Below are 27,043 nucleotides of genomic sequence, written 5' to 3'. Positions count from 1 at the left end.
ATTCCCCTAGCAGCAGTGTGAGGTACAAGAAATACACATCGAGTGGAAAAAAACAACAAAAACAAGCACTGTTTTTTTTCTCTGCTAGAGTTTATGTGGTGTACCAGTAGAATACCAAGTCTGAACACAGGTCTGTGTGATGTGGCTGTGTGTACTGAGTCAGCACTTTAGAGATCCCCGTAATCACTGAACACACCTTCTATCCCGCCTTATAGACCATTTTCCTCTCCCTTTCTGCCTCATCAAGCAGTTTTGAGAGAAAGAAGGATCTCTTTTCTCACTATCTTTCTCTCTCTCTCTTTTTTTATCGCTATCTCACACACACACACAATCTGTCCCCTCTCTCACTCTCTCTTAATTTTCTCTAAATCTCCATCTGTGTCTATATCTTTCTCTCACACTCTCTCTCTCTCTCTCTCTCTCTCTCTCTCTCTCTCTCTCTCTCTCTCTCTCTCTCTCTCTCTCTCTCTCTCTCTCAATCCTTCTCAGCAGGCAGCCAGTCTCCAGGCTGTTTGATGCTGCGAGGGGCTGTCGCAGACCTGCCCTCAGGAGAGGTGGTCGGCCCCAGCCTCGGCTCCTCGGCCCCGGCCATCGACCGTTTTCCTCTCTACCCAAATCGGGCCTTTCATCGGCTGCACCCATGAGCTGCCGCACTTTCAGAGTGGGCAGAGTTGCCTAGACGATTTCCTCCTGACCTCGGAGAACTTGGACAAGTGTCAAGAAAGCTCTCTGTTTGAGGAGAGGAGGAGGGGTCGGAGGACAGAAAGAGAGAGAGAGAGAGAAGGGGGAGAGAGAGAGAGAGAGAGAGAGAGAGAGAGAGAGAGAGAGAGAGAGAGAGAGAGAGAGAGAGAGAGAGAGAAGTGGTGGACTTTCAAGTCTCCTGACTCAGTTTCATAAACTGTCCAGAGAAAGTGGTTGAACTGTGAGCCAGCCAAAGCACATAAGCTCGTCGGGGAACATGCCCCCACACCTCCAGTAGGCGGAGCATGTGCAGTCTTCATACACTGTCCTCTGTAAAACCCCACTCAGTCAAACACCCTTTTATATTAGGGGATTTTTTGTAGACCTTACCAGTTGATTTTATTCAAAGAGTAACCTGAAAACCTCACTATTTCAGCCGGAGGCCCCAGTAAAGGAATCCAAATCTAAGTCGGGCCCAGACAATGAGATAAGGGTCAATGTTCACAATTAGCGTTCTAGTCCGGGAAATAATGATAAACACATCCTCCCTCCATCTCTGACTCAGGACTCAACCACAGGAGAACCACCTGTCCCTCCCCCTCCCTCCCTCCCCTTCCACACCCACCACCCCCCTGCCCACCCCCCATCAAAGCCAGCTGGTCAGGCTTTGGTTGCAGAATGGGCCGGATGCGTGTCAGGACCAAGGGGGGAAACATAGTGTTTGCAGACACACAGTGGCTCAGGCTCACACACACACACACACACTCGTTGTACAGATGTGCACGCAAACGCACACGCACACACACACACCACACGAACATCTGTGTCCCACAAACACCTGAGGAGGCCCAGCTACATTCCAGGCCACAGTGATCACTGGTGGGGCGGGGGGGGGCCCCACATGTGACGCCCTCACACGTGACACTTGGCCTTGCGAACATATCCCGCGAGCCCCCCCCCCCCCCCCCCCCCCCCCCCTCCCGATGGAGAGATCGGCTCCGCCTCCGAGGTCGGGTCTCTCCTTTTGTTCTGCCGGTGTTTCAGCGGGCTGACTTAATGACCTGCTCGCATGCACGCTGTACACGCAGCTGTACCCGAGGACCCCCGACCCCGTTAGAAGAGTAACGAAATACCCGTCCACCCCCAACTTCCTGCCTCGCCGTAAAAAACTTAACAGGTCTTTCTGGAGACCCATTTGTAGCCATTTCTTGTTATTGTCTCTCTGACCCCAAATTCTTAGTGCCTGCCTGTAGTCATTACGTGGCTGGGGGCATATTTTATAGATGCCAGCCAGTGTATTTAGCTGCGTCCCAATCATTTATTCATGAAGAGGACAGCAGGCTACTCACCCAGCGGCGCTTAACAAGTTGCATTGTGCTGTCAGAGTTTTCATATGGATGAGGCCCTTGTATTAGCCTTGCATTCTAATGTCCTGCACACACGCATACACACCACTCACTCACAGTCAAACACACACACACACACGCTCACAGGCTCAACCCTTTGTGTCTTCCTTGTCCTTTGCCAGACTTTTAATAACAGAACTCGTTCACTCGATTAGGATTGCGGGCTGTGCTCCCTGAGTGCTCCCTAAATGAGTAAACAATTCATTTGGTAAATGCGTAACTTTTTGGAAATGTATCGTCCGATTGAGTTTCATACGCCGGTAAAGGTGGAATGTCTGATGCTGGAAAACTCTGGATGTTATCTGTGTTCCGAGGCTAGAATGTATCACCTAGACATCTGAATGACCTCTCCTCCTCTTTGCTTCCAGGGAAGATTCTGTTCAGGAGAAGCCATATCAGGGATGTGGCCATGAAACGTCTGAGGCCCATCAATGAGTACTGCAGGGTAAGTTGATCCCAACACCGACTGTTTTGAATCACGTCAACTACAGGACCTGAGCATTTAACACGCATGCCAGCAAACAGAAGGTTTTTTATTTACATCCCCTAATATGGCAAGAATGCACATACACGCTACCCACTCACAGTCCTTACTCAGGTACAGGACAGAAAGGATTGCATGTTATTCTGTACTGTCATGTTCCTTTCGAACATCCTGTTTCCCCTGGCCTGGTTCTTGTCCTGGTCCTCGTGGCTGTGAGAGGGCGACAGAGAGGGGCTGGTTGTCTCCTGCTATCCCTGTCTATATCTCTACATCTCCACACGTATAGTGCCTGTGCTCTGTGTTAGCCTGTGATAACCCCATGGACTGAAGAGGATGGCTATGGCTAGCATTGCCTGCCATGACTGTGCATAAATGATACTTCTGGCTAAAGGACGGGAGGGACAGCCAAAACGAAACTAAAAGCGATAAAAACAGCTCTACCCTAAGTTCAAGTGTTGTTTACACAATTAAAACGTTCAGTGTCCGTTATTGGAAAGATGTTGGTAGCTTCGGCACAACACCAGTATCTGCCATCTCCGAAGCCTGCTCTTGGCTCTTACGTATCAGGAAATGATGAAGACCGTAGTTAGAACAGGGAGGGCAGTCTGGAACAGGTCCGACCAAGAAAACAGTTCCATCTGGAGCTATGAAAACCCTGTCGAAGGTTCTGGGTTTTTCTCTTGGGCCAGAGACCAGGCTAGAGGGAGTCCACCTCCGTGACAGAGCAGTGTGTGTGTGTGTGTGTGTGTGTGTGTTGTTGTTGTGGTATCTGATTCTCCTGCCTGGCCAGAGGAGAGCTGAGCAAGTCCCTGTCAGCACGTCCACAGACCTGTTGTCGGACTTTCAAAGCGCCTGCTTTGCTGCCTCGAAGCCCAGCCTTTTCCCCTTAACAGACAGGGTGAGGCGGTGGGAGGTGAGGTGGGGGTCCATGTGTGTTTATGTGTCCAGGGCGGACGCTGAGAGAGATGGAGTAAGCATGGGGGGGGGGGGGGGGGGGTTCAGGATACCTCTGGGGGTCGTTCTGGGATAGAGGAATTTCAGGCGGGTGGAGGGAACAGCCTTTACCACTTAGCAGCACGTTGGGGTGGAAAACGTCCCCCCTGAGTGCTTGTGTGTGGCGGAGTGGGATGCGTTTCTGTTTATAGTGTTACAAACACTTCGGTCAAGCGACTGCGACAACTGGAGGGTGTTGTTGTTGCGATCTCGACAACATCTCGTACGAGCGAAGGCCGAGATACACCTAGAGGGTGTCGACTTCGCTGGAATCACTTGAGGATTCCTGGGTGTCCTCTGTCTCGACAGATCGTCAACAGTGCTGCAGTGTCTGTGGTCTGTGTTCTGGGAATGAGTCTTATCTGTGGCTGTCCAGACATTATGTCTCTCAAACAGGCCCAGTTGCAGTTGGAGGAGTCCCAAAAGCTTCATGAATCCATGTGAACACAGACCAGAGAAGGGTCAGACAGGTCCCCCCCATCTCCCTCCCTCTCTCCCTGCTTCTTTGAACTTCAGGGTGGAGGAGGGTGGTAGGTTCAGGGCAGTCAGTGATAGGATGGTGGGGTGGGTGGGGGTTTCTGATGGAGCTGGACAGGGGGATCAAAGCCCTGCGCCCAACCAGGGTCCGGCAGACGGGGCGGGTGGGTGGGGGAAAACCGAGGGGAAACCATGGAAACAAGACCATTGTGGTTCCTTTCATGTTGGACCTGAAGCAGGATAACCCTGTCAGGCTCCCTGTCAAACAGCTGACGTCTCAACCTGACTCAGGGTGGAATTCCCCCGGGCTTTCAACGTTTGTTGTTTTTTAGTTTCCCCCCCTCCCCATTCTCTTCGTTTCGCCAGGAGGTACTGAGAGCCCCTGACCAAGAAAGCAGCTATGTGATGGTCTGCAGATGTGTGTGGCAGTTCTCAGAGGAGAGGTTGGGGTGGGGTCGAGCCAGGTTTGGAGGCCGTGGATCATGTGGGGTGCCGTGGATCATGTGGGGTGCCGTGGATCATGTGGGGTGCCGTGGATCATGTGGGGTGCCGTGGATCATGTGGGGTGCCGTGGATCATGTGGGGTGCCGTGGATCATGTGGGGTGCCGTGGATCATGTGGGGTGCCGTGGATCATGTGGGGTGCCGTGGATCATGTGGGGTGTTTGGGTCCTTGCTAACTATTTGTAAAGCCTGAAAAAGTGTGTCGTCTGGAAGAGATGCAGGCTTTGGAAATAGTGCTGTCAGTGTTTGCATGAACATTTGTATTAACTGTCGGTCATGAGTGTAGGCTTTGTCCCCACACACACTCTCTCTGTCTTCTGCTGACACACACACACACACACACACACACAGACACAATTAGGTTAATGCTGCCTGCTGTAAAGAACAACCATAAAGTCCATTTGCTGTAATGTGCCTCTCTGCCTTGAGTCTCTGGGGAGAATTCTAATGAGCACACAGGTCACAGGCAGAGTGGAAGCAGATATAAATCCATGAAGGGGGTGGCCATCTCTTGCATGCCAACCCCAAACACGTAGCACCAAGCTCAGTCGCCAGGGCCAGGGAATGGAGGGGGTTCCCATGGAGGTCAAGAGTAAAAAAAAAAAGAATACATTGGCCTCAGAGCCCAAGTCTGCATCATCAGCTAAAAAGCAGTTTTTTACCCTGTAAAAATGTATTTAATCTCTGAAATCGATCACTGGCATATACGCATGCTCGCATAGACACACTAACACACACACAGACACACACAAACACACTCTGTCTAGGGCTAATGGAGAGCAGTGATCCTACTGTGTGTGTGGAATTCCTCCCACTCTTAAGCCATTGGCATCGCTTCTCGCCATGCCAATGCCAGGGTGCCACACTGGACAAGGGCACCTTGAACACTGCCTGGTCTGCAAGTACCGTACGTCTGATATCATAACTCAGAGAGAGAGAGGGGTAGAGAGAAAGAGGAGGAGGAGGAGGAGAGGGAAAGAGAGAGAGGAGGAGGTGGAGGAGGAGGAGGAGAGAGAGGCTTAGAGGACAGTGCTGAAGCACTTAGCCTTATTAAAGACAGACGCAGGCTGTAGCTGTGTGATGGATGGGTTGGAGAAATGCCTCGTGGCAGCTGAGAGGGCTCCACGGCCGGCCCCCGGCCTCGCGCGGCGATAAACGCCGACCGGTGAAGTAGACGAAACGGTCGACACAGCGCCCCTCTGGGTTCCGGGGGGGCGGGGGGGGGAGGGGGGGGGGAGTCGGAGGCCTCAGGTGTGTGCTGTGCAGTCCCGCTGCCCGTCTGACAAAGAGAGAGATCAGTAGGTTTGTTGGGCTTTCGTCTGCTGAGGAACGGCCCTGTCAGGATCTGCCTAGCTCCGCTGGTGATCCACAGAGAGGGGGGAGATCGATGAACTCAAGAGATAAACAGCAGGAAATGGAGCTCAGTCATTTGGGGGGGGAGGAGATGGTGGGATGGGGGGATTTAACTCAAATGAATTTTTCCCTTGATGGGGATGGCTAGCAGTCTAGTCAAGAACAAGACCGAGAAGGCATTTGGTTAATCCTTCTGGGTTTTCTCGTGTGTGTGTGTGTGTGCAGGCTCTCATCCAGCTACCGGTGTACATCTCTCAGTGTGAAGAGGTCCGCTTGTTCTTCGAGACCCGACCTGAAGACCTGAACCCACCCACAGAGTAAGTAGCAACACACTAGCACACACTCACACACAGACACACACACACATATCTGTACACCACTCAAGCAAGGTCGCACACACAAGCGTACACACCGAAACACAAGCAAACAAATACAAGCACAGCCGACCACACACGATAATAGCCCTTCCTTGGTTTTCCTATTCTGAATTGGCTAAGCAGCATCAATGTGTCCCATTGCTGACCACGTGAAGTCATATTTTCTAGCAATCCATTAGTAGGCAATTACACAGTGTAATGGGCATGATGTCATACTCCCTCTGGTATTACGAGGTAAACGAGAGGAAGACCTACAACATGTAAGAACACCGTCTTACGCCTCATAATTCGGAAAAGTGCTGAGGTGACAGCTCCATGGTGTGGAAAAGGCACGGTCGGCCTAGACTCTTGTAAATCTCACCCAGCACATTAGTGTCACAGGCATGCTGACAGTACAACATGCCAAGAGTGACTCGTAACATTTACCCCTCGCGTCGCGTACGTGTCGTTATTGAAGTCGGCAGCCGCCTGGAGGGCACCGAGGGTTAAGAGTTTTGTTTTCAAAGAACGACTGTAACCTTAGTTCGTGTCGCTCCCCTCAAGTAGAAAAATAGCAGATGTCAACTCGCGTGTTAGCTTAGCAGCATCACCTCAGGCAGCCGGCCTGTCGTCACATGCAGATGGTAATATTAAGAAAACTATGGGATTCTGAGCCGGCCTTGGGATATTGTCAAGTTTTACGGCTTGGTATTTTAACGAGCCATGTCGTTGAATTATCTCGGCAGAAATATGTGGTCGGAAAGCGGAATCGTTTAGCATTATTGCCTTACACCTGTCCAGCTTCTCTGTGCTTATAAAATGTTTGTGTTTTATTTATTTATAAAGAGCTTCCCATCAAGGTTTACTACTGTATATATCTTGTAAACGAGCAAGTGTTCCCTATGCCCGGATACAGTCAATTCCTGGTTTGATAAAGCCTCTCAAATTATAACCTTATCCAGGGCAGGACTTTCAACTCAATCATCACTGATACCAGCCTCACAAAACTACTTAAGCGTTTCTAAGTGTATGTTTCTGTATCAGCCAATCTGATTCGACTGCTTATCTGCTCTCCACACTTTCTTGACTTTTGGGAACCTCAAATCAATGCGTACTATAAGCCGTAAAACCGTACTGTAGGCAGAGATGCAGACACATACATATATTGGTACGGCGAGTGATTATCATCCGTCAGTACCTATTAGCGAGTCATTGCCGGCAACAGTCATGACTAACCAGAGAGAAATCCAAGATGGCCACCCGGTGCCTGTTTCTCTGATATGATTTGCGCAGTGATGGCAGAGGGAGCGACTGCCTGTTTGTGGAGGAGGATCGAATGCACGACCTGTCACTGTTGTTCTGATCAGTATGAATGGCGGTTGTCAGATCACCGCAGCAGACTCAGAACATCGTCTCCCACAAGCCCCTGCTGCCAAGGACGCATACCTTATTACCTCACAGACAAAGCCCTCAGCGTCTGCTGCGGGGGTGGGAGGGTGGGGGGGTGGGAGGGAAGGAGGGAGGCAGATGAATATAGAAAAGACCTTGGTTTGTCTTTATTAGAATTGGATTACTGCTCTCCCCTAATGCAGCCTCGCGACGGCTGACAGACAGCATGCGGGCTCTCTGAGGAGGAGGAAATACCGCCCACTATCAATCTGCCCTGCTCAGGGGAGTGTGGCAGCGTCCGGGGCTCTGACGCTGCCCATCAGAGAGATGGACAAGAGAAGTAGCTGGGGAGAGGAGAGGAGGAACATAGAACAGGGAAGAGGAGAGGAGAGAAGGAAAAGAGGAGAGGAGAGGAGAGAAGGAAAATAGAACAGGGAAGAGGAGAGGAGAGGAGAGGAGAGGAGAGAAGGAACATAGAAGAGAGAAGAGGAGATTGAGCCCTCATAAAACTCATTGTTGGGCAGGACCTTTGTGGTTTGGCACCTGGTTGTGGAGCAGAGTTGCTCTGGGCTTAGAGACTGGCTGGGTATTAGTTTTACAGGCCCATGGCTCCAGTGTCCAGACTGAGCTCTGCCCTCCGTCCACCACCACTAGCATGTGGTCCTACTACCGCCTACTGACGAGAATGACACCTCCGCGGACCAATGAAAACTCACGTGGCTTTAGTGGGAGGGTTTTGTTTGATCTGACGGAAAAAAAAGTCCTCTGCGTTTGTGACCCAGTCCTGACCCACGGCCTCACCCTCACAATTTCCTCTGTGATAAGCCAGACTAGAGGCTCTGGGATATCTTGACTGAAGTTCCCTATTGACAGTGCATCAATGGGGAAGCTTATGGTTTAAGATTCATACCGACTGGGGGCTAGGCCAGTTAACAAGGGTGCCAAGCGGACTATACATTACGTGATTGAGAGCGTGGATCCTGTGTAGGAAAATGAAAAGGGCAGTTGCCAGGAACAAATGAAGGGAATAGCAGGAGGTGGAGAGTAAGAGGAGAAAGAGAGAGAGAGAAAGAGCGAAAGGGAAAAGGAGAGAGAGAGAGAGAGAGAGAGAGAGAGAGAGAGAGAGAGAGAGAGGGAGGGAGAGAGAGAGAGAGAGAGAGAGAGAGAGCCTGAGTTAGCCACCTCAGTCTCCTTGGCCATCTGGACATTGAATCAGCTCTGTAGCTGATGTGAATTGATGGGCTATTGCTCTTCCGATAGCGAAAACAGACTAAGCAGATGCCATAGCTCGTTCTGTGACCCAGCATCAGACACTTATTGTCAACCATATCCTGCCTCACGTGGCCCCTTAGTTGGACGCTGAAAACGTTGAACGTCAGAGAAGCGATGAATTCGCTAACCCCTTAACTGCAATCCTCCTGAAAGCCTGACTGGCAGGACCAATGCAGGTATTATTGATGTTTGACCTTGGCTGAACCATGACCAATCATACTAAAGTGAGCCTTGAGACCATTTGATTGGTAGCCAGGTAAAAAAGAAGAAATATGAGCCCTGGATATGTTTATTGCTACACACGTAGGTGGAAATACTGACATGTGCTTTCTAGGTCATGCACGTGTATTCCACTCCAAACAGTCCTGCTTGACTCAATGGTAATGATGGTGTTTCTCTCTTACAGGGAACCCATTGGAAAGAAGAAATCAGGTAAGAATGCTTCTGTACTTGTATTGGTGGCAAAGCCGTCTTCTGTATGGCTGTTTACTTTTTGTCGAATAAAATGTGAGCACTGCACTGTAGGTTCTCAAGCACACACTTAAACTATTTGACTTATCGTTTTTTTTATTTGATGCTGCATCATGAAGTAGAACGCAGATGTCCCATTTGACTGGAATACACTCCCATTCACATATCCATTTGGACTTTGGCACCATCTTGTGGAAATGATGCATCCATACTCTCACCAACCAAATCAGCAATAGCTTTGATGTGACCGGAATCCACAGATTTGACCTCCTTGACATTCATCTGTCCTAACCAACCAGTCTCAGTTCGGCTGCACCCATGTCCACGTTTCAAAATGCCTCTTCATTCGTTTTCCTCATTCAGGGCTTGTGGAACGAGCGACTACTTTCCTAAAGCGAGGTAGTAACAGACTCATGCTTGGCCCTGCTCTGTGTGTGACCTTGGGGGTGTGAACCTACCCTACCCCACCCCACCCTTCCCTGTCCACCACACCACACCCCACCCACCCCTCCCTTCCCCCAGCCTCCCACCTCCAGACCCAGGCCTAGGCTGTGGGGCCTCTGAGAGGCCTCTAGGTGGGGGGGGCTATGAAGAGGGGCCCAGAGCTGCCAGGGAACAGTCAGGAGTGGTAGGGGTGGTTGGGTACAGTCGTGGGGTCATGCGTATGGGGGATACCAGTCTAGCGTACCAGCATAGTGTACCAGAGTAGACGAGGGGAGTTGGACTACGCAGGTAAAGGTGGGGGATCAGAAGGTCTGGGTGGAGAAGGGGTGAGAGGGAGGGGGCAGAAGGGGGATGGACTAGGTAAAGGGGGTGCTGACTGTAGCGGGGGAGGGGTGAGTGGAGCGCTGGTAGGGCGGGGCTGTTGAGGCAGAGAGGGCCCACCCGGCCGGCCGGGTGGGGCAGGGGTGGAGGTGGGAGAGGAGGGGAGAGTTAGGATGGGTAGAAGGGGGGGGAGGGGTGCAGGCGGGGCGGGGTGGGCTTGGGGTCAGGCCCGGGTTGGCTTGTGGCTCGTTGTGTGACGTGCATGGCAAGAGCTCGAAAGGTCACCAGGCCGTGTGTTCTGCTGTCCACCCTGACCCCTGACCCCTGCTCCTATGCTGACATTCGACTAAGTCGCAGTGAAAGCACAATTCCCTACTGCCTTGCCATTCCCCCTATAGCAACTGTGTTTGATAGCATCTTCCTCGTAATTGTACAGAACTGAATGGATAAGGACTAATATAGGAGCTGGAAGAGGCACTATGGAATATTAATCCTGGGGGTGGTATTGGTGTGCTTGGGTGAAGGTCTAACTTGGTGGTGGTCCGTTCCTGTGTTGACGCTGCAGCCAATGTCGATGATTAACCTAACCCGTCTGTCTTATCCTGTGCTCTCCTCTAACACCTCTCTACTGCCCCCTGCCTCCTTTTCTCCCTCTCTCCCTCCATCAGATCTCCTTCCCCCCACAATCCCAAATCAGTGCTTCACTCCAGTTCCCCCAGTGACTTGATGTAGACGTAAGAAGATGAGATAGTTGTTAACAGCATGTGGCCAAGGGTGCACAGTGACGCCCAGTTCGACCTGAGTACCTAGTTGTGCAGTTCTACACAGGTGTCAAGGGGAAGTGGAGTTTGGGGGGTTGACTAGAGGGTCACGTCCTGTCTCTCCAATCACGCCTATACCCTCTGCCTCTCCCCGTGGACTGTCGTCTGGGAAGATCAATTGTCGTCTGCAATGTCGGGGCGGGAATGGTAGTGAAGCTGGCGGGAAGAAACGTCGCAAAGTTCAACCCGCCGAACAACGAGACCCCGTAGCCATTTTCTGGAATTCGGCGGTTGAATTTCACGACGTTCCTTTTCCACGGGGGGGGGGGGGGGGGGGGGGGGGGGGGGGGGGCGCCTCTGCTTCTTGGCTTCTCTTGATTCGGAGCCCCCAGCTAAATCCTGTGCCACAGTGTTTGTACGTGGTGTGTGATACGTGTGTGTGTGTTCCTCCAGGAGACTCCACCTCGGCAGACGCCCTGCTGCTGGGTCAGTATGTGGCGGTCACCGACTACGACAAGCAGGAGAGCTCCGAGATCAGCCTGCACGTGGGCCAGGTGGTGGAGGTCATCGAGAAGAACGAATCAGGTGAGCGGACGCCCGCCCGCTCGCCCTGCATGGCCAGCTGTCAACTCGATGTGGACCGACCCAGCTAAATGTGTGTGTACGTGCATGGATGTGTGTGCGTGTGTGTGGGCCCGCGTGTGTGCTTGTCCGTGCAGGATGGTGGTTTGTGAGTTCGGATGACGCCCAGGGCTGGGTTCCTGCCACCTGTCTGGAGGCTCAGGATGACCCTGATGACTTCTCCTACCCAGGAGAGGAAGGTAACCCTGCCTCATCTGTCGCTCCCTGCCCAGCCCAGCTCCGGGACCTGCCCTGGGGTTAGCTCTCAGAGGCCAGGCACTGTGGAGCTCTCCACAGTCCAGCTCAGCCCTGGCCTTTAGCATAGGCTACTGTGTGTCCTGTATGTAATCTAAGGTGTATTCTCTTCATACGACTGTCCTGTGCGATGGATCTGATTGGAGCACACGCCCCTCTATTTAGAGGCGACTGACAATGACTTCATCCTGACCTGTTCTCCACCAGTCGGCCACTGATAAAAAAAAAAACTACAAAATATAGCTGGAGTTAATTTCCTGTTTGCTCACTTCCTGCCCCCGCCCACTGTGCTCCGCTGACAGTGTCGAGGAGATACTGGTCACTGCCCATGCACATGGGGAGACGGAGAACATTAGGAGACCTGTTCAGCACAGGCCTCGGGCAAGGTGGAGCGCACGCCTCTTTTTCTCCCTTCTACTCTGTGTGTGTGTGGGTGGGTGTGTGTGTGGGTGTGTGTGTGTGTGCGCATGTTGGGTGGGTTTTGTGGGAGTGGGCATGTTTGTGTTTGTGCACCTGTGTGTGGGTGTGTATGTGTGTGTGTGTGTGTGTGTGTGCATGCATACTCAAGCATGGTGACCAGACCCTCAGCATGGAGTGTGATGCATGCTGTGGACGTGTGCATCAGATCAACCTTCCATTCGGCACTCTCTGTATTGCATGTAGTGAGAGAAGTTTACCTCACTTCTACATCAGGCTATTCCGAATCAGATTCGGTATGTAAAAAAACAGTGCGAAATAGTGTGACTATAACTGCCCAAACTCCACTCAACCTAACAGCTTTGGAGAAGTTCGTCCTCTTAAGTAGTTACTCTCCGTAGAAATGTTAGCCCTGCATCACTAGCATAGTCTAATATTCTCCTAGTTTCCAGTGGATGTCTGACAGGGGATTTCCCTGTGTGGTGTGCGGTGCATGAACGTTTTTCCATTTTCTCACTCTACAAGGTCAACCCTGTCCTGACCTCGCTGATAGAACACGGGGGGGCTAACCCCGTTTTAGAATAGAGGAGACCAGAGAACCCAGACAGCCGTAGTCTCCTAGAAAATGTCACCGGCGGACTCCAACCGCGTCGCCATTACCCAATCATCGTCCCCTGCGTAGCGGTTGATCCCATCGGCACGTGATCGCCGCTTTCCATCAGCTTAGTCTGGATCCGTTCAGTTCACCTTCCGGGCATATCCACATTCCCCTTCCTCCCTCTTCCCCCCTCCACCCCCCTCATTCCTCCCCTCACCCCCCCCCCATGCCGGTATCTCCTCTAAATTAAGTTGTGATGTGTGTGTGTGTGTGTGTGTCCCGGTCGCTGCAGAGGAGAAGTACACGGTGGTGTATCCGTACGCCGCGAGGGACCAGGACGAGATCGACCTGGAGAGGGGCATGACCGTGGAGGTCATCCAGAAGAACCTGGAGGGCTGGTGGAAGATCAGGTCAGAGGTCGCGAGCCACCGGCTCTGAACGTCGACGTTCTCGCTCGGGTCGTCTGCGTGTTTACCGTCTTCTCCTGGCTCCGCAGGTACCAGGGGCGCGAGGGCTGGGCCCCTGCCTCTTACTTGAAAAAGGCGGACATCTTGACCCAGAAGCTGGCGTCGGGCGCGTCGGGGCACGCCAGCACCAACGACCTCGACGCGTTCTCCAAGCAGGGCGCGGGCCAGCCGAACAACGCCGCCGTCAAGGACAGCGCCCAGAAGGAGCCGCGCTTCTCGCCGTTCTCCGACGGCAAACGCAGTGAGGGTCGACCGAGGATGGCAGCGTGCCAGCCTTTCCTCCGCTCTCTTCTGTCTCTCTCGCGCTCGCCTTCTCTAGTTGTCCTTCTTCCTTATTTATTTCCTTATTTCTGTCTCTCTCTCTCTCTCTTCGCTTTCTCTCTCACACACACCCTGTGGTGGGAATTCCATCACACCCCTTTCTCTTTCCTTTTTCCTTTCTCTCTCATTTCTCTCTCTCTCTTTTTGCTGTCTTTATCTCTCTATCTCTATTCCTTTCTCTCGGATGGAGCATAGGAAACCTGAGCACAGTCTGTCTGTTTTGTTTCCTCCCCCCAGAAGGTGGAGCCAGGCAGAGGCCCCCCCCACGCAGGGACCTGACCATCGTAAGTGCCCCAGTTTGGCCAACTCTTTCGAAGACTTCGCTTCCAGAATAGCTGTGGTATTGATTTGACATTCAGTATTAATCTTCCCCAGGTCAATACTGACTAAGACAATTTTTCTTCTCCCCCTTGGTACTCTTTCCCCTTTCCTTCCTTCCTTCCTTCCTTCCTTCCCTCTCTCTCTCTCTCTCTCTCTCTGTCTCTCTCTCCCTCTTGCAGCCGAGGGGGTCAAACTTGCCCAAGCCCCCCACCCCCCCTCAAGTAGAGGAGGAGTTCTACACCATAGCAGACTTCCAGACCACCATCCCCGATGGCATCAGCTTCCAAGCAGGGATCAAAGTGGAGGTGAGGCCCCTTCTGGAAATGGACTGGGCTCCTACTCATTTGAGCTTGTGGCACGGTGTGTATTTCGAACGTGCCCGTTAGATGTTTAACCGACTGGTTCCTGCTTGTGCGTGTCTTCTCAGGTGATAGAGAAGAACTCCAGTGGCTGGTGGTACATCCAGATAGAGGACAAGGAGGGCTGGGCCCCCATCACCTTCATTGATAAATACAAGAAGACCAGCACTGCCCTGCGCCCTGGCTTCCTGGCTCCTCTACCCAATGAGATGGAGAAGCTCAGGCAGGAGGAGGGCCCAGTCAGTGGGGCGGGGCCAGAGGACAGCTGGTCCAAGCCCCTGCCGGACGAGCCCCCCTCTACCTCAGAGTCGGTAGCCCGGCCCAAGCTGAGGGACTGGAAGGCCAGCGCCAGCAAGGGGGCCGCGGCCTTCTCCGGGCCCCTGCCCCCGGCCCCGTCGGCCCCGCCGGCCGAGGAGAAGCCGGCCCTGCCTCCCCGCAGGGAGTCCATCAACAAGAGCCTGGAGGTGGAGGTGCTGGAGAAACCCCGGCCGGACCTCTCCAAGCCCCTGCCCCCCAAACCCCCCGCCCCCGGGCTCATCCTGCCTCTGGTCAGCCCCAAGGCCCCCCCGTTCAAGCCGGACAAACCCCCCGAGCCCAGGAAAGAGGACAAGAACAAGGCTTTGCACCTCCGGAACGAGATGGGCCTGGAGTGTGGCCACAAGGTCTCGGCCAAGGAGGTCAAGAAGTTTAACCTGAAGCCCGTGGCCAAGCAGCCGCCCAAGCCCAAACCCGACCACCCAGAGGAGAAGCCAGAGGCAGCCGGCCCGCCTCTCTTCGTCAAGCCCAAACCCATGATCCGACCCAAACCCGTCCCCGCAGCCAAACCGGAGCCTCCGGCTGAGAAGCAGTTGGATATCACCAACCTGAGGAGCAAACTGAGGCCTCCCAAACCAGCAGAACCAGGCTCCGGATCGGCCGAGCCCAGCCAGCAGAACGGCACCTCATCCCCGGCCAGTGCCCCTAGCAACGGCCCTCCTCACCCCCCTCCCCCTCACTCCCCCCTCAGCCACAACGCTCTCAACAACGGCAGGGCTAGCGAGGAGCCTCGCTTCCCCCCCAAGCAGCTGAACGGCCACAGGCCTGAAAGCCCCGATCCCCCCAAGCCTGCCATGCCCCCTCACAAAGACCCCCCCCAGAGACCCCCCTCGGGCCCCCGGAGACCCCCTCCGCCGAAAAAGACACCGGACCCCTCCAGCCCCACCGAACCCAAACCCCCTCCGCCCCAGAAAGACACCTCGGACTCCCCCAAGCCTGCGCCCCCCCAGCTGAGCAGACCGCCTCCCCCGAAGCCCAAGGCCTTCGTGCTGCCGCCGCCCAAAGACAGGGAGGAAGCCCTGCCCAAGCCCAGGGTGCCGGTGGCCCCCAAGCCCCAGCTGAAGAGTGACAAGCCTGGGCCCCCAAGGGACAAGTTGCCCCCCCTGCTCAAGGAGGCCAGCAAGGAGGAGCTGTACCTGGCCGTGGCGGACTTTGAGGGCGACGACCAGACGGCGGGCTTCAAGGAGGGCACGGTGTTCGAGGTGATGGAGAGGAACAGCAGCGGATGGTGGTTCTGTAAAAACACGGGAGAGGGCCCCCTGACAGAGAGCTGGATCCCATCCAATTACCTGAGCAAGAAACCATAGCCTCCCAGGTTCTATGGCACCCACTCTTTTTTTGTTTTTAAGAACATAAACAGTCCCTATTTGTATTTAATTAGTCCTTTTTTTATTTTATTTATAGGTACCTTTTTTATTTGTTTGTCACATTCCATTTTTGTTTTTTACATTTTGTTGGATTTCGTTTTGTTTACTTCTGGTTGTCTCCAGCTCTTAAAATATCCCGACAACAAATCAGAGGCAAAGCCCATTTAGACTGTTGTTCACCTTTAGTGCCATATGTTACTCCCAGCCTATAGTGTACTTTTTTTAATGTATCACAAGCTGTATTAGAACAACAGTATTTATGTATCTCCATGCCTTCTATGATATCGTGCCTCGGCATATTTTAATATGCAAAGTGCTTCCAGCTTCAAGTATATGCAGTTTAGCAGGATAGTGTCTCTTTTAGGATATTAAACATGCCTGATACTAATTTGTACAGTTGATAATGCAGCTGGTAAAAAAGCAAAAGGCCATTCTTTGGGAATGAGGCAAACGCTCAAATCCAGCCAAAGTTAAATCAAGGGTCCTCAAAGAACATTTCATTGAGGTTAAAACATTGGTTGCAGAGGGAGTTCATGAGGACATTTGCAATTTTCGAATGCTAACACCTAACCCCCTCAGTAGGAGTTCTTGCCAAGTAAATGTAACATTTTACACAGTACCAGTGTTCCATGCTTTTGTAAAAAAAAAACAACAAAAAAACACTTTCGTCTTCTGTTCTGCATTATGATGTGGCAGTGATCTGGAGCAGGTCCCTTGTCATATTGCAGTCCAGGTTTGCACACTGTGTCTTGTATAGAAGGGAGAGAGGAGAAATATGCCATAGTGGAACCACAGTCAAGTTAGACACATTGACCTGGAGGTTTCTGGAAGCCTGACTACAGAGACACCTGAAATGGGACCGGCTTGTTGTTGAGTGTTTATGTGAGACAGCAACCATTCACCGGCCACAAAGCGAATCAGGAAATCTTCACTGATTCGTGCAACGATACTCACAACATTTAGGAGATGGTGCTCGTTATTCTCGGCAGAATCGTAGAGAAATGTTTTACATGAGTGCTTGACTGGTTTCAAGCACGGACGATGTAGCAAAGTAGTTTTTATTGGACTTCCAGAATGAAGTCGTATGTATCCGCTGTTGTCACTTTTCTGTCAACTTTAATCTCTTATTACTATGGAGGTGTGTAGGGAAGGAGTGCTGTTGAGGAGGGGAACAGGGTGGTTGTTGGTCATACTGGATTGAAATTGATCGAAGGAAACAAGGAGAGGCCTCCGTTTCCTAGGAGACCTACTGATCCTCTCCAGATTTGTGAAACACACTTTTCGCCCACTCTGTCGATTTGGAAAGACCGAGGACTATACAAGTCCTTTCGGTGAAAGCCGAACCTGACCTCCTGGTTGGTTGGTTGGTTGGTTGGAAGTGCGCCATCTTGCTTCCCCCTTTCGGATGGCGGTGTCTGGGCAGGCTAGGGTGCTGGTGGATATGGGTTCTTGAAAGGGTCGTTGACAAGGCTGGGAGTGCCTGGAGAAGCTCGTAAAATGGTCTATCAACTCCTGGTTGCTATGAAGCGTTGTTTACCCTCACACGGAAGGACCTTATAATACGGATGTGGACGCAAACCAAGACATTTAGAACCGTTGGCCCTGTTCGTGGGCTCAGACAGGCAGATAGGAATCAGTCATTAATTCCATTTCTATCTACCCAAACACAGCTTCCAAGTCTCTATCCAGTCTTTGACAGACATGTTTGAAAATGGCTATTATTAGTTTGTTTGTCCTGGCCCCAATACTAAATGGGGGAGAGATAACACTAGACCAACTGTTACGTCTGGTAACATATGCTGTGTGATGTTATGGAATATGTCTAGACCTAATTGGAATGTGAGAGTACAGCAGGTACTGGGGGGATTCTGGTGGTTTCTACAGAAATGTTTACTGAGGTATTGTGGGTGAGGTTGCAGGTATGCGAATGCTTCGTTGCAAGTGAACAGCTGTGTTTGAGAGTATGTGTGTTAAGTGCTTCGTTAATAATCCTCCCCCACATCTCAATACTGAAACTTAGATTTGCTTTTTCTTGTGTACTTCCCTTCATGGACTATTTTGCTTCATATAAAAATCAATAAACATTTCTCATTTTTCAATGTTTTTTCATTTGTCCCATCATTATAACCCGGTAGGCTGATGCAAGGTAAATGAAGAAACACAAGACAAGGACATTTATAGATACTAGAAAATCTGCATTTATTAGACTTTTATATACACAAGTAGCTCCATCTTCTGGACAGTCACATTCACTGCATCCCTCATACAAATAAAGAGTTAAGAATGGAAAGAAGAACATGACCAGAATCAGTCATAGCATATGACCACAAACAAAGGAGGAAATGTTAAAACAAATGAAGACATCTTCTGAGTAAGGAAGAGGATGTGAGAGAGGCAGGCAGGACTTGCAGCTGTACCTGGTGACTGGCCTGATGACATGGCAACAAGCCAAAACTGGTTGAGAAACCAGCTCAATTTTCTTTTTTTCCAAAGCAGCCGAAAATAGTTCAATTGCATGAAGTTTCAGTTCAAAGTATGGACAAAATGCTATACTCCCTAAAATAATGTAATATCGGCCTCTCTGTGCAATGAAAACAACAAACATCTTAAAGCCAAAAGATATTGCACGTTGGTTAGCTGACAGTGCATTGAAAATGAACATAACAAATTAAGATCAACTTTAAGTCATATTTGAAACTCAAAGTATGAAGATCCTTCAAAGAAGACGACAGTATTCTGCTTTGGCTTGGTAAGTTCTCATCCAGTGTGCTAGATTGAACAGTTACAGTAAAAACGCAGCAAGGAAACAAGACAGAATTTCAAATATACTCTATGCAAGTCCAACAAAATTCTAAATAGTAAATCATTAAAAACATAATTCCCCTCAAAAAAAGTTTCGAAACGGAGACGTGACTTCATTTCCAAAGTCGGAAATAAAACATTTAAAAGGGGATGAACGAGCGATGATTCCTCCCTTCTCCCCCTCCTCGAGAACTCCTTCAAACTTATCAAATAAACAAGCTCAGCATAAGCTTCCATCCAACATGTTCTGAGGGTGTCAACATGCTGTGTTCAGCATTTCAAGTTCATATTTACAGTGCTGAATCCGACACTCACTGAAGGTCAATCGTTAAACTCAAGCTCTCATCACCTTTCTGCATAAACATTGACTTAAAAAAAAAAAAAGAGACTAACTAGGACTTGGCAACAATCTCCACCTCTTATCGGCATGACAGCATGTACTCTCAACAAAACAGGCAATTGAGCCAAGGCACATTCAGTTGAAAAAGGTTTGTTTGGAAAGGAGAGAATCTTTGGAAGGGCTACTGTAAGAAAAGTGCTTCTCTGTTGGCTCCCGCATGATTGTTGTCTTAATGATTGTTGCACCAACACTATTCGTATGTTATATTTCAACTAAGAAGTCATCTCATCATACTCACAAGACTCTGACTCAACAGTTCTTCTGTAAAAGCAAACTTCGAGAGAACGGATAGATGAGATGGAAACCAGTAGGAAGAAACCTAATAGCTATAAGGCAGGTTTGTCTAATCCTCTTTTCATTACATAAAATCTTTAAAACATAAATATTCAAAACAAACAAACAAAAAGAATATCGCTGGAGGACTTATCGGACATTTCTGCTCAGACTAAGACTGAGGCTGCTGGCAGTAGTGGTGCTTCCGGCCTAGGAGGTGTGTGTATGTGTGTGTGTGTGTGTGTGTGTGTGTGTGTGTTTGCATAAGACTATTTTATGTGGTGGATGATTCAGAGTAAGGCAGGAACTTGGTGAGCTTGTTGGGCGAACTGGGACTCAGGCATTCAGAGTCCTCACTCATCTTGAAGAAGACCTCCTGTTCCTTCTTCTTCTGGTTCAACTCCTCCTCCAGAGCCTGGAGGACAAGGGGGAAAGGGAGGGGCAGAGGGAGAGAGGGGGAGAGAGAACCAAAAAGAGAGGAAGACGGAGAGAAAGGGAAAGAGAGAGAGAGAGAGGGAAGAAGCCAAGAGAGAGTGAGACCAAACAAAGTCAAACAGGGATGGAACAAGTTCTCCGAAAACACGGGCCGACACAACAGCAAACTAAATAACAGGTAACGATTCCCGAGTCCGGCACAGATCGCATGTGGCTTCTACAAATGACCCGAGAGGCCTCCGGTCGTCTGCAGCAGGGTGCTGTACCTTCTTCCTGGGCTTGAGGTGCTCCTTCCAGTCCCTCAGCAGGTGGCTGTGCTGCTCATCAAGAGATTTGAGGCGCTGGGTCTCGTTCTCGATCAGAAGGTGACATTTCTCGTTCTGTAACACACACACACACACACACACACACACAGTCCGAGGTCACGTAAATGCAACAGAATTACCTGGTAACTTTACAGGAGGTATCGTTCGTGGTAGGGTATGTCACAGATCATACACGTTCGTTAATCAGTTCCCTTGTGAGGTCAGATAAGCACAATCAACAACACTATCACTCACAGACAGACAGACAGACAGACAGACAGACAGAGATAGGCAGATAGAGACAGGCAGATAGAGACAGGCAGATAGAGACAGAGAGAGAAAGAAAGACCGGGAAGAGAGACAGACAGACAGAGAGATACAGATAGTCAGACGGACAGACAGAGAGAGAGATACAGATAGTCAGACAGACAGACAGACAGACAGACAGACAGACAGACAGACAGAGAGAGAGAGAGAGAGAGAGAGAGAGAGAGAGATACAGACATAGAGAGAGAGAGAGTCCCTGACCTGCAGCTGCTGCAGCTCTCTGACGTTGCCCTCACACTGGCCCGTCATCTCCCTCATCTGGTTCTCATGTTTCTGCTGCTGGTGGTGCCTCTCAGCCTTCTGACGCTTCTCCTCCTGCTGGGAGAACTGGGGGGGGGGGCAGCCCCACGGAGGGAGACAGGGAGGAGGAGAGAGGAGGGGCGGAGAGAGGAGGGGCGGAGAGACAGAGAGGGGGTGGGGGAAATCTAGAGGCGGTGCAAAATAGAAGTTTTCATGTTTTTTAAACTCGTTTTTTTTTTCCCACACACGCTGTACCTGTTTGATCTTCTCGCGGTCCTCCGCAGCACTGCCCGTGGAGTTGATGCGGAGGCTCTTCTTGAACATGACCATGCGCGTCTTGCCCTCGCTGCGCTGGATCTTTGGCAGGCGGCCCTTCTCCTGCTGCTGCCGGCCCTTCAGGATCTCCACCATCCTCTGGTTGTAGCACTGCATCTGCTCCTGCTCCTGTAAACACACACACACACACACAGTGTTCACTTCCAGAGCCCAGCCCCTACACAACCCTAACGCCCTTGTGTAACCCTAGACTGAGGATATTTCCTTCTCCCTCTTTCTGTTTTTCTCCTTCACTCTCTCTCTCTGTCTCTCTCTGTCTCTCTCTGTCTCTCTCTGTCTCTCTCTGTCTCTCTCTGTCTCTCTCTGTCTCTCTCTGTCTCTCTCTGTCTCTCTCTGTCTCTCTCTTCCTCTTTTCTCGGCCTCTCTTTCGGCCTCTCGTTCGGCCTCTCTTTCGGCCTCTCTTTTTCCCCACTGTCCTACGGAGTGTGTGTGTGGGTGTGGGTGGAGGAGGGCACCTTCTCGTGCTTCTTGAGGAGCTGGTGGCGCTGCAGGAAGTACTTGTCTTTGAGCTGCTGCTTCAGGAGCTGGTGTTTCTCATGGAGGTTCTTCTCCTCCATGTCCCAGATATTGGCTTCCCTCTCTGAGAGGGGGGAGAGAGAAAGAGAGAGGGAGAGAGAGAGAGAGACAGAAAGAGATCATCTTTTGATGAGTCTTATTTTTACCGGTTTGTCCTTAAATAACACAGAGACCAGTGGATATACCGAAACTCGCTCAGATTCTTAAAGTATAGAATACTCGACAATGCAAAAACGTGTTCAGGCAGATCTTTCACGCTATGGTGGTGCGCCCTGACGGCGTGGTGGGGGGGTGAGGGGGTGCCGGCCCGGCCGTGGTACCTCTGATCAGGTGCTGCTTCTTCAGGAGACACTGCCTCTCCGTGTCCGAGATCTCCCTCTTGTTCTCCGCGATGATCCTCTTCAGCGTGGCGTCCAGGTGGTTCTTCTGCGCCGCCAGGAACTTCTGCTCCTGTGGGGGGGGGGGGGATGACGGTGAAGGCTGGATACATAATCGTATGGAGAGCAGCGGAAGACTAAAAAAGAAAGTAAGAGTTGAAGGGACGGTTGGCCCAGGGAGTTGAGTGTGTTGGGCTACCTCGGTCTGCTTCATGTGCTGAAAGGTGTTCATCTTCTGCTTCAGAGAGTCCTTCCTCTGGCTCCTGGGAAGCTTCTCAACTTCGTGTTTCACCTGGAAACATCATTTGAAAAAAACATTAGGTCGCAAAGAGTGAACTCACGATGTATGTACAGACACACACACACACACAGCCCTCACCTCCTTCTTCTTCTGCTTCATCTGCTCCAGGAACCTGGCGAGGTCCCGCTCCTGCTCGGCGCGGACGCGCTTGGTCTCGTCGCGGAGGCGCACGCTGTGGTCCTGCTCCATCTTCTCGATGGTCTGCTTCTGCTGCTTCTCCAGGTTCTCCAGGTCCGTGTCGTAGAACTTCTTCTTGCTCTGAGGGGCAAGGAAGAGGAAGCCGTCAGACGCAGCGGCGCTCACGGAGCCCGAGGTGGTCCACGGGGCTTACGACCTTCACGTGGTACATCCACGTATTGGAACCGACCAATGAGATGCTGGCGATGGGCTCATGGTTAAATAGTTTCCCTTAAGCCCGAGTGTATGTCTGTCCAGGCAAATTGGACTTAGACTGGTGGCCATGACCTTGGTGTGTGGTGGGGTATGGAGGTCTCATTTGTGGGTTTACATTACATTACATTTAGGTTTGGTTTGGTAGTAGGTACTAACGGACAGGATATCCCTCAGTTGTCTGTGGACTGCAGGACAGCTCTGTGTTTGTACTGCATCAGGGTGTGTGTGTGTGTGTGTGTCTACTGTATCCGTATGTGTGCGTCTGCTCCATCTCTGTGTGAGCGTGCGTCTCACATTCATCTCCTGGTCGAAGCGTCGCTGCATGTGGTCCTTCTGGGCGTCCAGCTTGGTGTTGAGCAGGGCCAGCGCTCGGTGCTCCTCCTTCTGCAGCAGACGCAGCTCCCGCAGCTCCTGACGCCTGCGCACACACACCCCACACACACGCACGCACACACAGTTATGTTGGGTCAGAGGATGTAGTGTGCCGCTCTTACCACTAGATGGCGGTGCGTACGCGCCTATGAGACGTTTCCGTTTTTGGGAATCATGCCGAACTCGATTTACCTCAGAATTCATACTTCCTCTGTGAGTCAGTGAGTGTATAGCTTCTTAACAGAGGGACTGACTTCGACAGATACTCCCATTTTCTCGCCGGTCTTAATGTACCCCTGCCCTAAAGCATTCGTTCCTGTTTCACCTCAGATTCTTTGGTCTGGCTGCTCCCCCATCTCTCCTCCTTCCCCATAACAAGTCACTTTGTGTACTAGTGTGCTTGTGTACTAATGTGCTTGTGTACTAGTCTCAAAGGGCACGGGAAGAGTCGAAGAGGCCCAAAATAGACTGTCTGCTTTCAGGACATCCCCAATATGGCCTGGTCTCTGAAGCCATCACAGAATGGCTCGACCCTCCTCATTCAGACCCCCCCTCCCCCCTCCCCTCACCCCGACCTCTCCACACAGAGAGGCAGAGAGAGAGAAGGACAGGGCGGCGGGGGGGGGGGGGGGGGGGGGGAACGGGATTTCCAGGAGAAGGAGAGCGTGGCCTTGCCTGAGAAACCGCATCTCCTCGTCCTTCTTCTCGTCGTCGCTGATGATCTTGGAGGTGGTCACGCTGACCTCCACGCCGTCGATGACAAACTTCCTGGTGCGCTTCAGGGTCTTGCTGGAGAAACGGGAGTCCTGGACATCAGAGGGGGACAGAGAGAGAGAGAGAGGGGGGGGGGGGGGGGGGAGGGAGGTAGAGAAGAGGAAGGAGATGAGGGTGAATTACACAAGGGAAATGTGACTGCGTTGTACTGGCAGAAGTTCCAGGCATAGCTTCCCAGACAGATCTACTTTTGAGTCAGACTGTCCACAGGAAGTGAGAAACTGTTTCACCATAACCCTCGTGTACAGTCATGTCTGTCGGGTCAGAGACCTTTTAGTCTGGAGACAGGACTTTAATCACACAGTCCCTCCAGTTGGGCTCCTATGAGAACAGTGTCGCTACACTGTAGCCCCAAGAAAACAACAGAGGGCCTAGCCTGACTAGCACGGGAATCTCCACAAAGAATTCATTTCGGATGACTGTCTCCTGGAATGCACCAGGTGTGTTGATTAATAGAGGGCCTTGTCAAAGCAGGTTGTCACCGTCGCGGCGTACGTGTCTGTGTGTGCGTGTGTGTCCCAGCGCAGCCACCATACAGGTAAGAGCTAGCTGGGATCCTGCTAGGCCAGTTCTTCCCCAGCTCAACGAGGAGGGGCAACTGACAACAACAAAACAAACCAGTATGGACGTATGTTTGCTTTCCAAGCTCCAGGCTTCTCTCTAGGTCACAGGGCTAGACCAACCATGGGGCAGGCTTGGACCAGGCCTCGGGTCTTTCTTCCCTCACTTGGTTGGGTCAATCACCCGTCTTTAAATCACAATGATTGGCTCCATCGGTAGTTCCACCAATCCTATCGGGTCAGAGCAGGGTCAGAGCAGGGTGTAGAAAGCCGTGGACAGGAGCCTCCTCCACATGGTGACACGGTTGGTACGATCGGATGGTTATACCAGCTGAGCAAACAGACTTCTGTCATGACTATATCTCTCGCCCTCCCTCTCCCTCTCTTTCTCTCTCTCTAGGAAGGGAAGCCAGGGGAGGTAAATGTACAGCTCTTCCTGGTTGGCACAGTGCATTCACTGTGTGTGCACGTGTGTGTGCGTGCTAAAAGTGACACATCGGATTAAGGATGTGTTTGGGAGGAAAGTGACACTTCAGTTTAGGCGTGTCTGTGTGTGCGCGCGCGTGTGTGTAAGTATGCGCGCGTGTGTTTGTGTAAACAAGTCCACACTGACAGTCTGCTCAGAGCGCCCAGGGGGTGTTGGAGCATGTTGAGTGTTTTGCTTGAGCCCGTGTGATCCAGCTGAGTTCCCGTAAATTCCCATTCATAAATCACACAGTCATGACCGTCTCTACACACACACACACACACCACATTCCTACCAGGCGTGTGTGCTCTCACACACACACACAAAGACACACGCACTCACTCTCATTTAAAACACAGTTCTTCCCTGTTCCGGCCCAACACACAGATGAACTGCTGAATAATCTGTTCTGGAAAAAAAGACATATCTTGGACAGACACTGGTCCACCATTCAACAGGAGTCCAGTGATAGCAGCCCATAAACGACCAGAAGCACCCCTGGCAACAATGGCTGCATAGAAACAAGAGTTCACAATACTGAATAGAGCCCAAGACAAAGAACCATTGGTCATCACGCACGGAAAATGTTGCGCTACTTGTTCAAAAAGACTTGGTTTGAAACTACATATATTGTCCCTCTCCTCCTCTCACCCTCCCTCTACTTTCTTTTCATTCTCCTTCCCGCTCTTTCGCCCCCCCCCCCTTTCTTCCACCCTCCATGGGACCTTGGGCCTATCTTTGAGGGCCTCCAGCCATGAGAACATCAGACAGTTTGACTGCAGTCTCTGCCCTGTCCTTGTGAGTGGTGGATGAATGCAGGATTTAAAAGGGCAGCGAGGCTAGCTGAAGACAGGCAAGCCTCTGTCTGAGAGCACACACCCGCAAACACACACACAGGCAAAGCTTAAGCCACAGCCCAGAACCCAGAATCACACACACATAGCTCCGGTACCACCCCATCCTGAACGGAGGCATTTTTCCAAAGAGGACTTCATCTAGAAGGTTCCGCGAACCGAAGGGAAGCCACATGGCTCTGTCATAATGTGCTCCTGTGCTGACTACCTCAGTCACAAACAGGTCTGGTGATTTACAGCGGTCGAATTAAAAGGAAAACTGTAGGGGAAACAAGAAATATGAAGAATCTACTGAGGAAAGGAAACTGCAGGACTGGTGTAAAATAACCAGGAATGACAAACACATGAGGTCTATCCTATCAACTCCAAATAGAAAAAAAGCTGCGAAAGATCTGAAAGAACATGACGACTCACCCTGACAGACATGGAGCCGTTGTCCTTGCTGTCTCCAGACAGGTTCAGGCTGATGTCCATGCCCTCGGACGCCAGGCTTCCCGCGTCCGAGCACCGCTTGTTCCTGCCGTGGGCGAGGGGCATCAGGCTGTCCGTGTGGCTGCCGATGGACGAGCGATGGGAGGGCCCCCTCCGGAGGTTACCGTTCAGCCCGATGAGGGGTGTGGGGTCTGGGGTGGGCTCTGGCGTTGGGCTGGGCAGGGCGATGGGTTCCGTACCGGCCGCCGGAAGCTCCCCACTGCCTATGCTGCTGCTCTCCTCCTCCGCCATCTTGCTCTGGGTGACCTCGGTGACCTCGGTGACCTCGGCGACCTCGGCGACCCTCTCCGGCTGCGCCAGCAGGGGCGGGTGCTCGGTCTCGGGGGTGTCCGGGGCCTTGCCCTCCTCCTCCAAGGTGGGGGTGCTCTTGCCATCCTCCATGCCCGAGTCGGAGCTGGAGGTCTTGGTGGAGGCCTCGCGCTCGGGCTTGTCCGCGTCCGGGATGACGATGCCCTCGTCGGGCAGCCTGCCGTCGTCCGGCTGGTCCTCCTGGAGCTTCTGGGGGAGGAGGACCAAGGCCGGCTCCGGCTCTTCCGGCTGGGGAGGCCCGGCCTCGTCCATGGGGGTGGGGGTCAGGGTGAAGGTGGGGGTCGGGGTCAGGGTGGGGGTGCTGGCAGGGGGGTCCCCCTCCAAACTGGTCTGCTCTGTACCTGCAGGCTGGGGTGAGGAGAGCAGAAGGGGGGAGGGTTACGTCATGCACAGGTGTGTCAACACACCTTTCCATAGCGGCAGGGTGAAAACGATGTCGTCTCCACGCAAGCAAATAAGGGCGATTCCGTGCCCAACGCCAGCTTGTCTAGCCCTGGTGCGAGTCGTCGGCGACATGGTTGCAGTTTCAGCCCCCGACCTTGGGTCAGGATTGCGTCCT

At 51.9% G+C, this 27,043-nt stretch overlaps 2 protein-coding genes across 3 annotated transcripts in view; one reads left to right on the top strand and one right to left on the bottom strand.

The window, feature by feature from the left end:
• sh3pxd2b (SH3 and PX domains 2B) overlaps positions 1-18,051 on the top strand; it is a 28,359-nt gene extending 10,308 nt beyond the window's left edge. The window contains exons 4-14 of one of the 2 annotated variants that reach the window (XM_067257269.1): positions 2,456-2,532; positions 6,123-6,214; positions 9,321-9,346; positions 9,749-9,787; positions 11,368-11,496; positions 11,631-11,732; positions 13,095-13,212; positions 13,299-13,510; positions 13,828-13,874; positions 14,091-14,216; positions 14,339-18,051. In XM_067257269.1, coding sequence (XP_067113370.1) covers positions 2,456-2,532; positions 6,123-6,214; positions 9,321-9,346; positions 9,749-9,787; positions 11,368-11,496; positions 11,631-11,732; positions 13,095-13,212; positions 13,299-13,510; positions 13,828-13,874; positions 14,091-14,216; positions 14,339-15,892 — 2,522 coding nt within the window. In that variant the 3' untranslated portion in view covers positions 15,893-18,051. Of the gene's footprint in view, positions 1-2,455; positions 2,533-6,122; positions 6,215-9,320; positions 9,347-9,748; positions 9,788-11,364; positions 11,497-11,630; positions 11,733-13,094; positions 13,213-13,298; positions 13,511-13,827; positions 13,875-14,090; positions 14,217-14,338 lie in introns of both variants that reach the window. The other variant, XM_067257270.1, reaches the window with a different exon arrangement.
• Positions 18,052-18,126: 75 nt separating this feature from the next.
• Positions 18,127-27,043, bottom strand: part of stk10 (serine/threonine kinase 10) — a 30,363-nt gene continuing 21,446 nt past the window's right edge. The window contains exons 13-23 of the mRNA XM_067257693.1: positions 26,098-26,832; positions 23,705-23,835; positions 22,952-23,075; positions 22,343-22,522; positions 22,163-22,255; positions 21,907-22,036; positions 21,526-21,650; positions 20,990-21,178; positions 20,696-20,821; positions 20,129-20,242; positions 18,127-19,842 (exon numbers count right to left, since the gene is read on the bottom strand). Coding sequence (XP_067113794.1) covers positions 19,702-19,842; positions 20,129-20,242; positions 20,696-20,821; positions 20,990-21,178; positions 21,526-21,650; positions 21,907-22,036; positions 22,163-22,255; positions 22,343-22,522; positions 22,952-23,075; positions 23,705-23,835; positions 26,098-26,832 — 2,088 coding nt within the window. The 3' untranslated portion in view covers positions 18,127-19,701. The remainder of the gene's footprint in view (positions 19,843-20,128; positions 20,243-20,695; positions 20,822-20,989; positions 21,179-21,525; positions 21,651-21,906; positions 22,037-22,162; positions 22,256-22,342; positions 22,523-22,951; positions 23,076-23,704; positions 23,836-26,097; positions 26,833-27,043) is intronic.

This window comes from Osmerus mordax, chromosome 19, assembly GCF_038355195.1.
Source record: "Osmerus mordax isolate fOsmMor3 chromosome 19, fOsmMor3.pri, whole genome shotgun sequence".
NCBI classification, from domain to species: domain Eukaryota; kingdom Metazoa; phylum Chordata; class Actinopteri; order Osmeriformes; family Osmeridae; genus Osmerus; species Osmerus mordax.
Note: the sequence above shows the minus strand (reverse complement) of the source record. Positions and strands in the feature narration are given on the sequence as shown.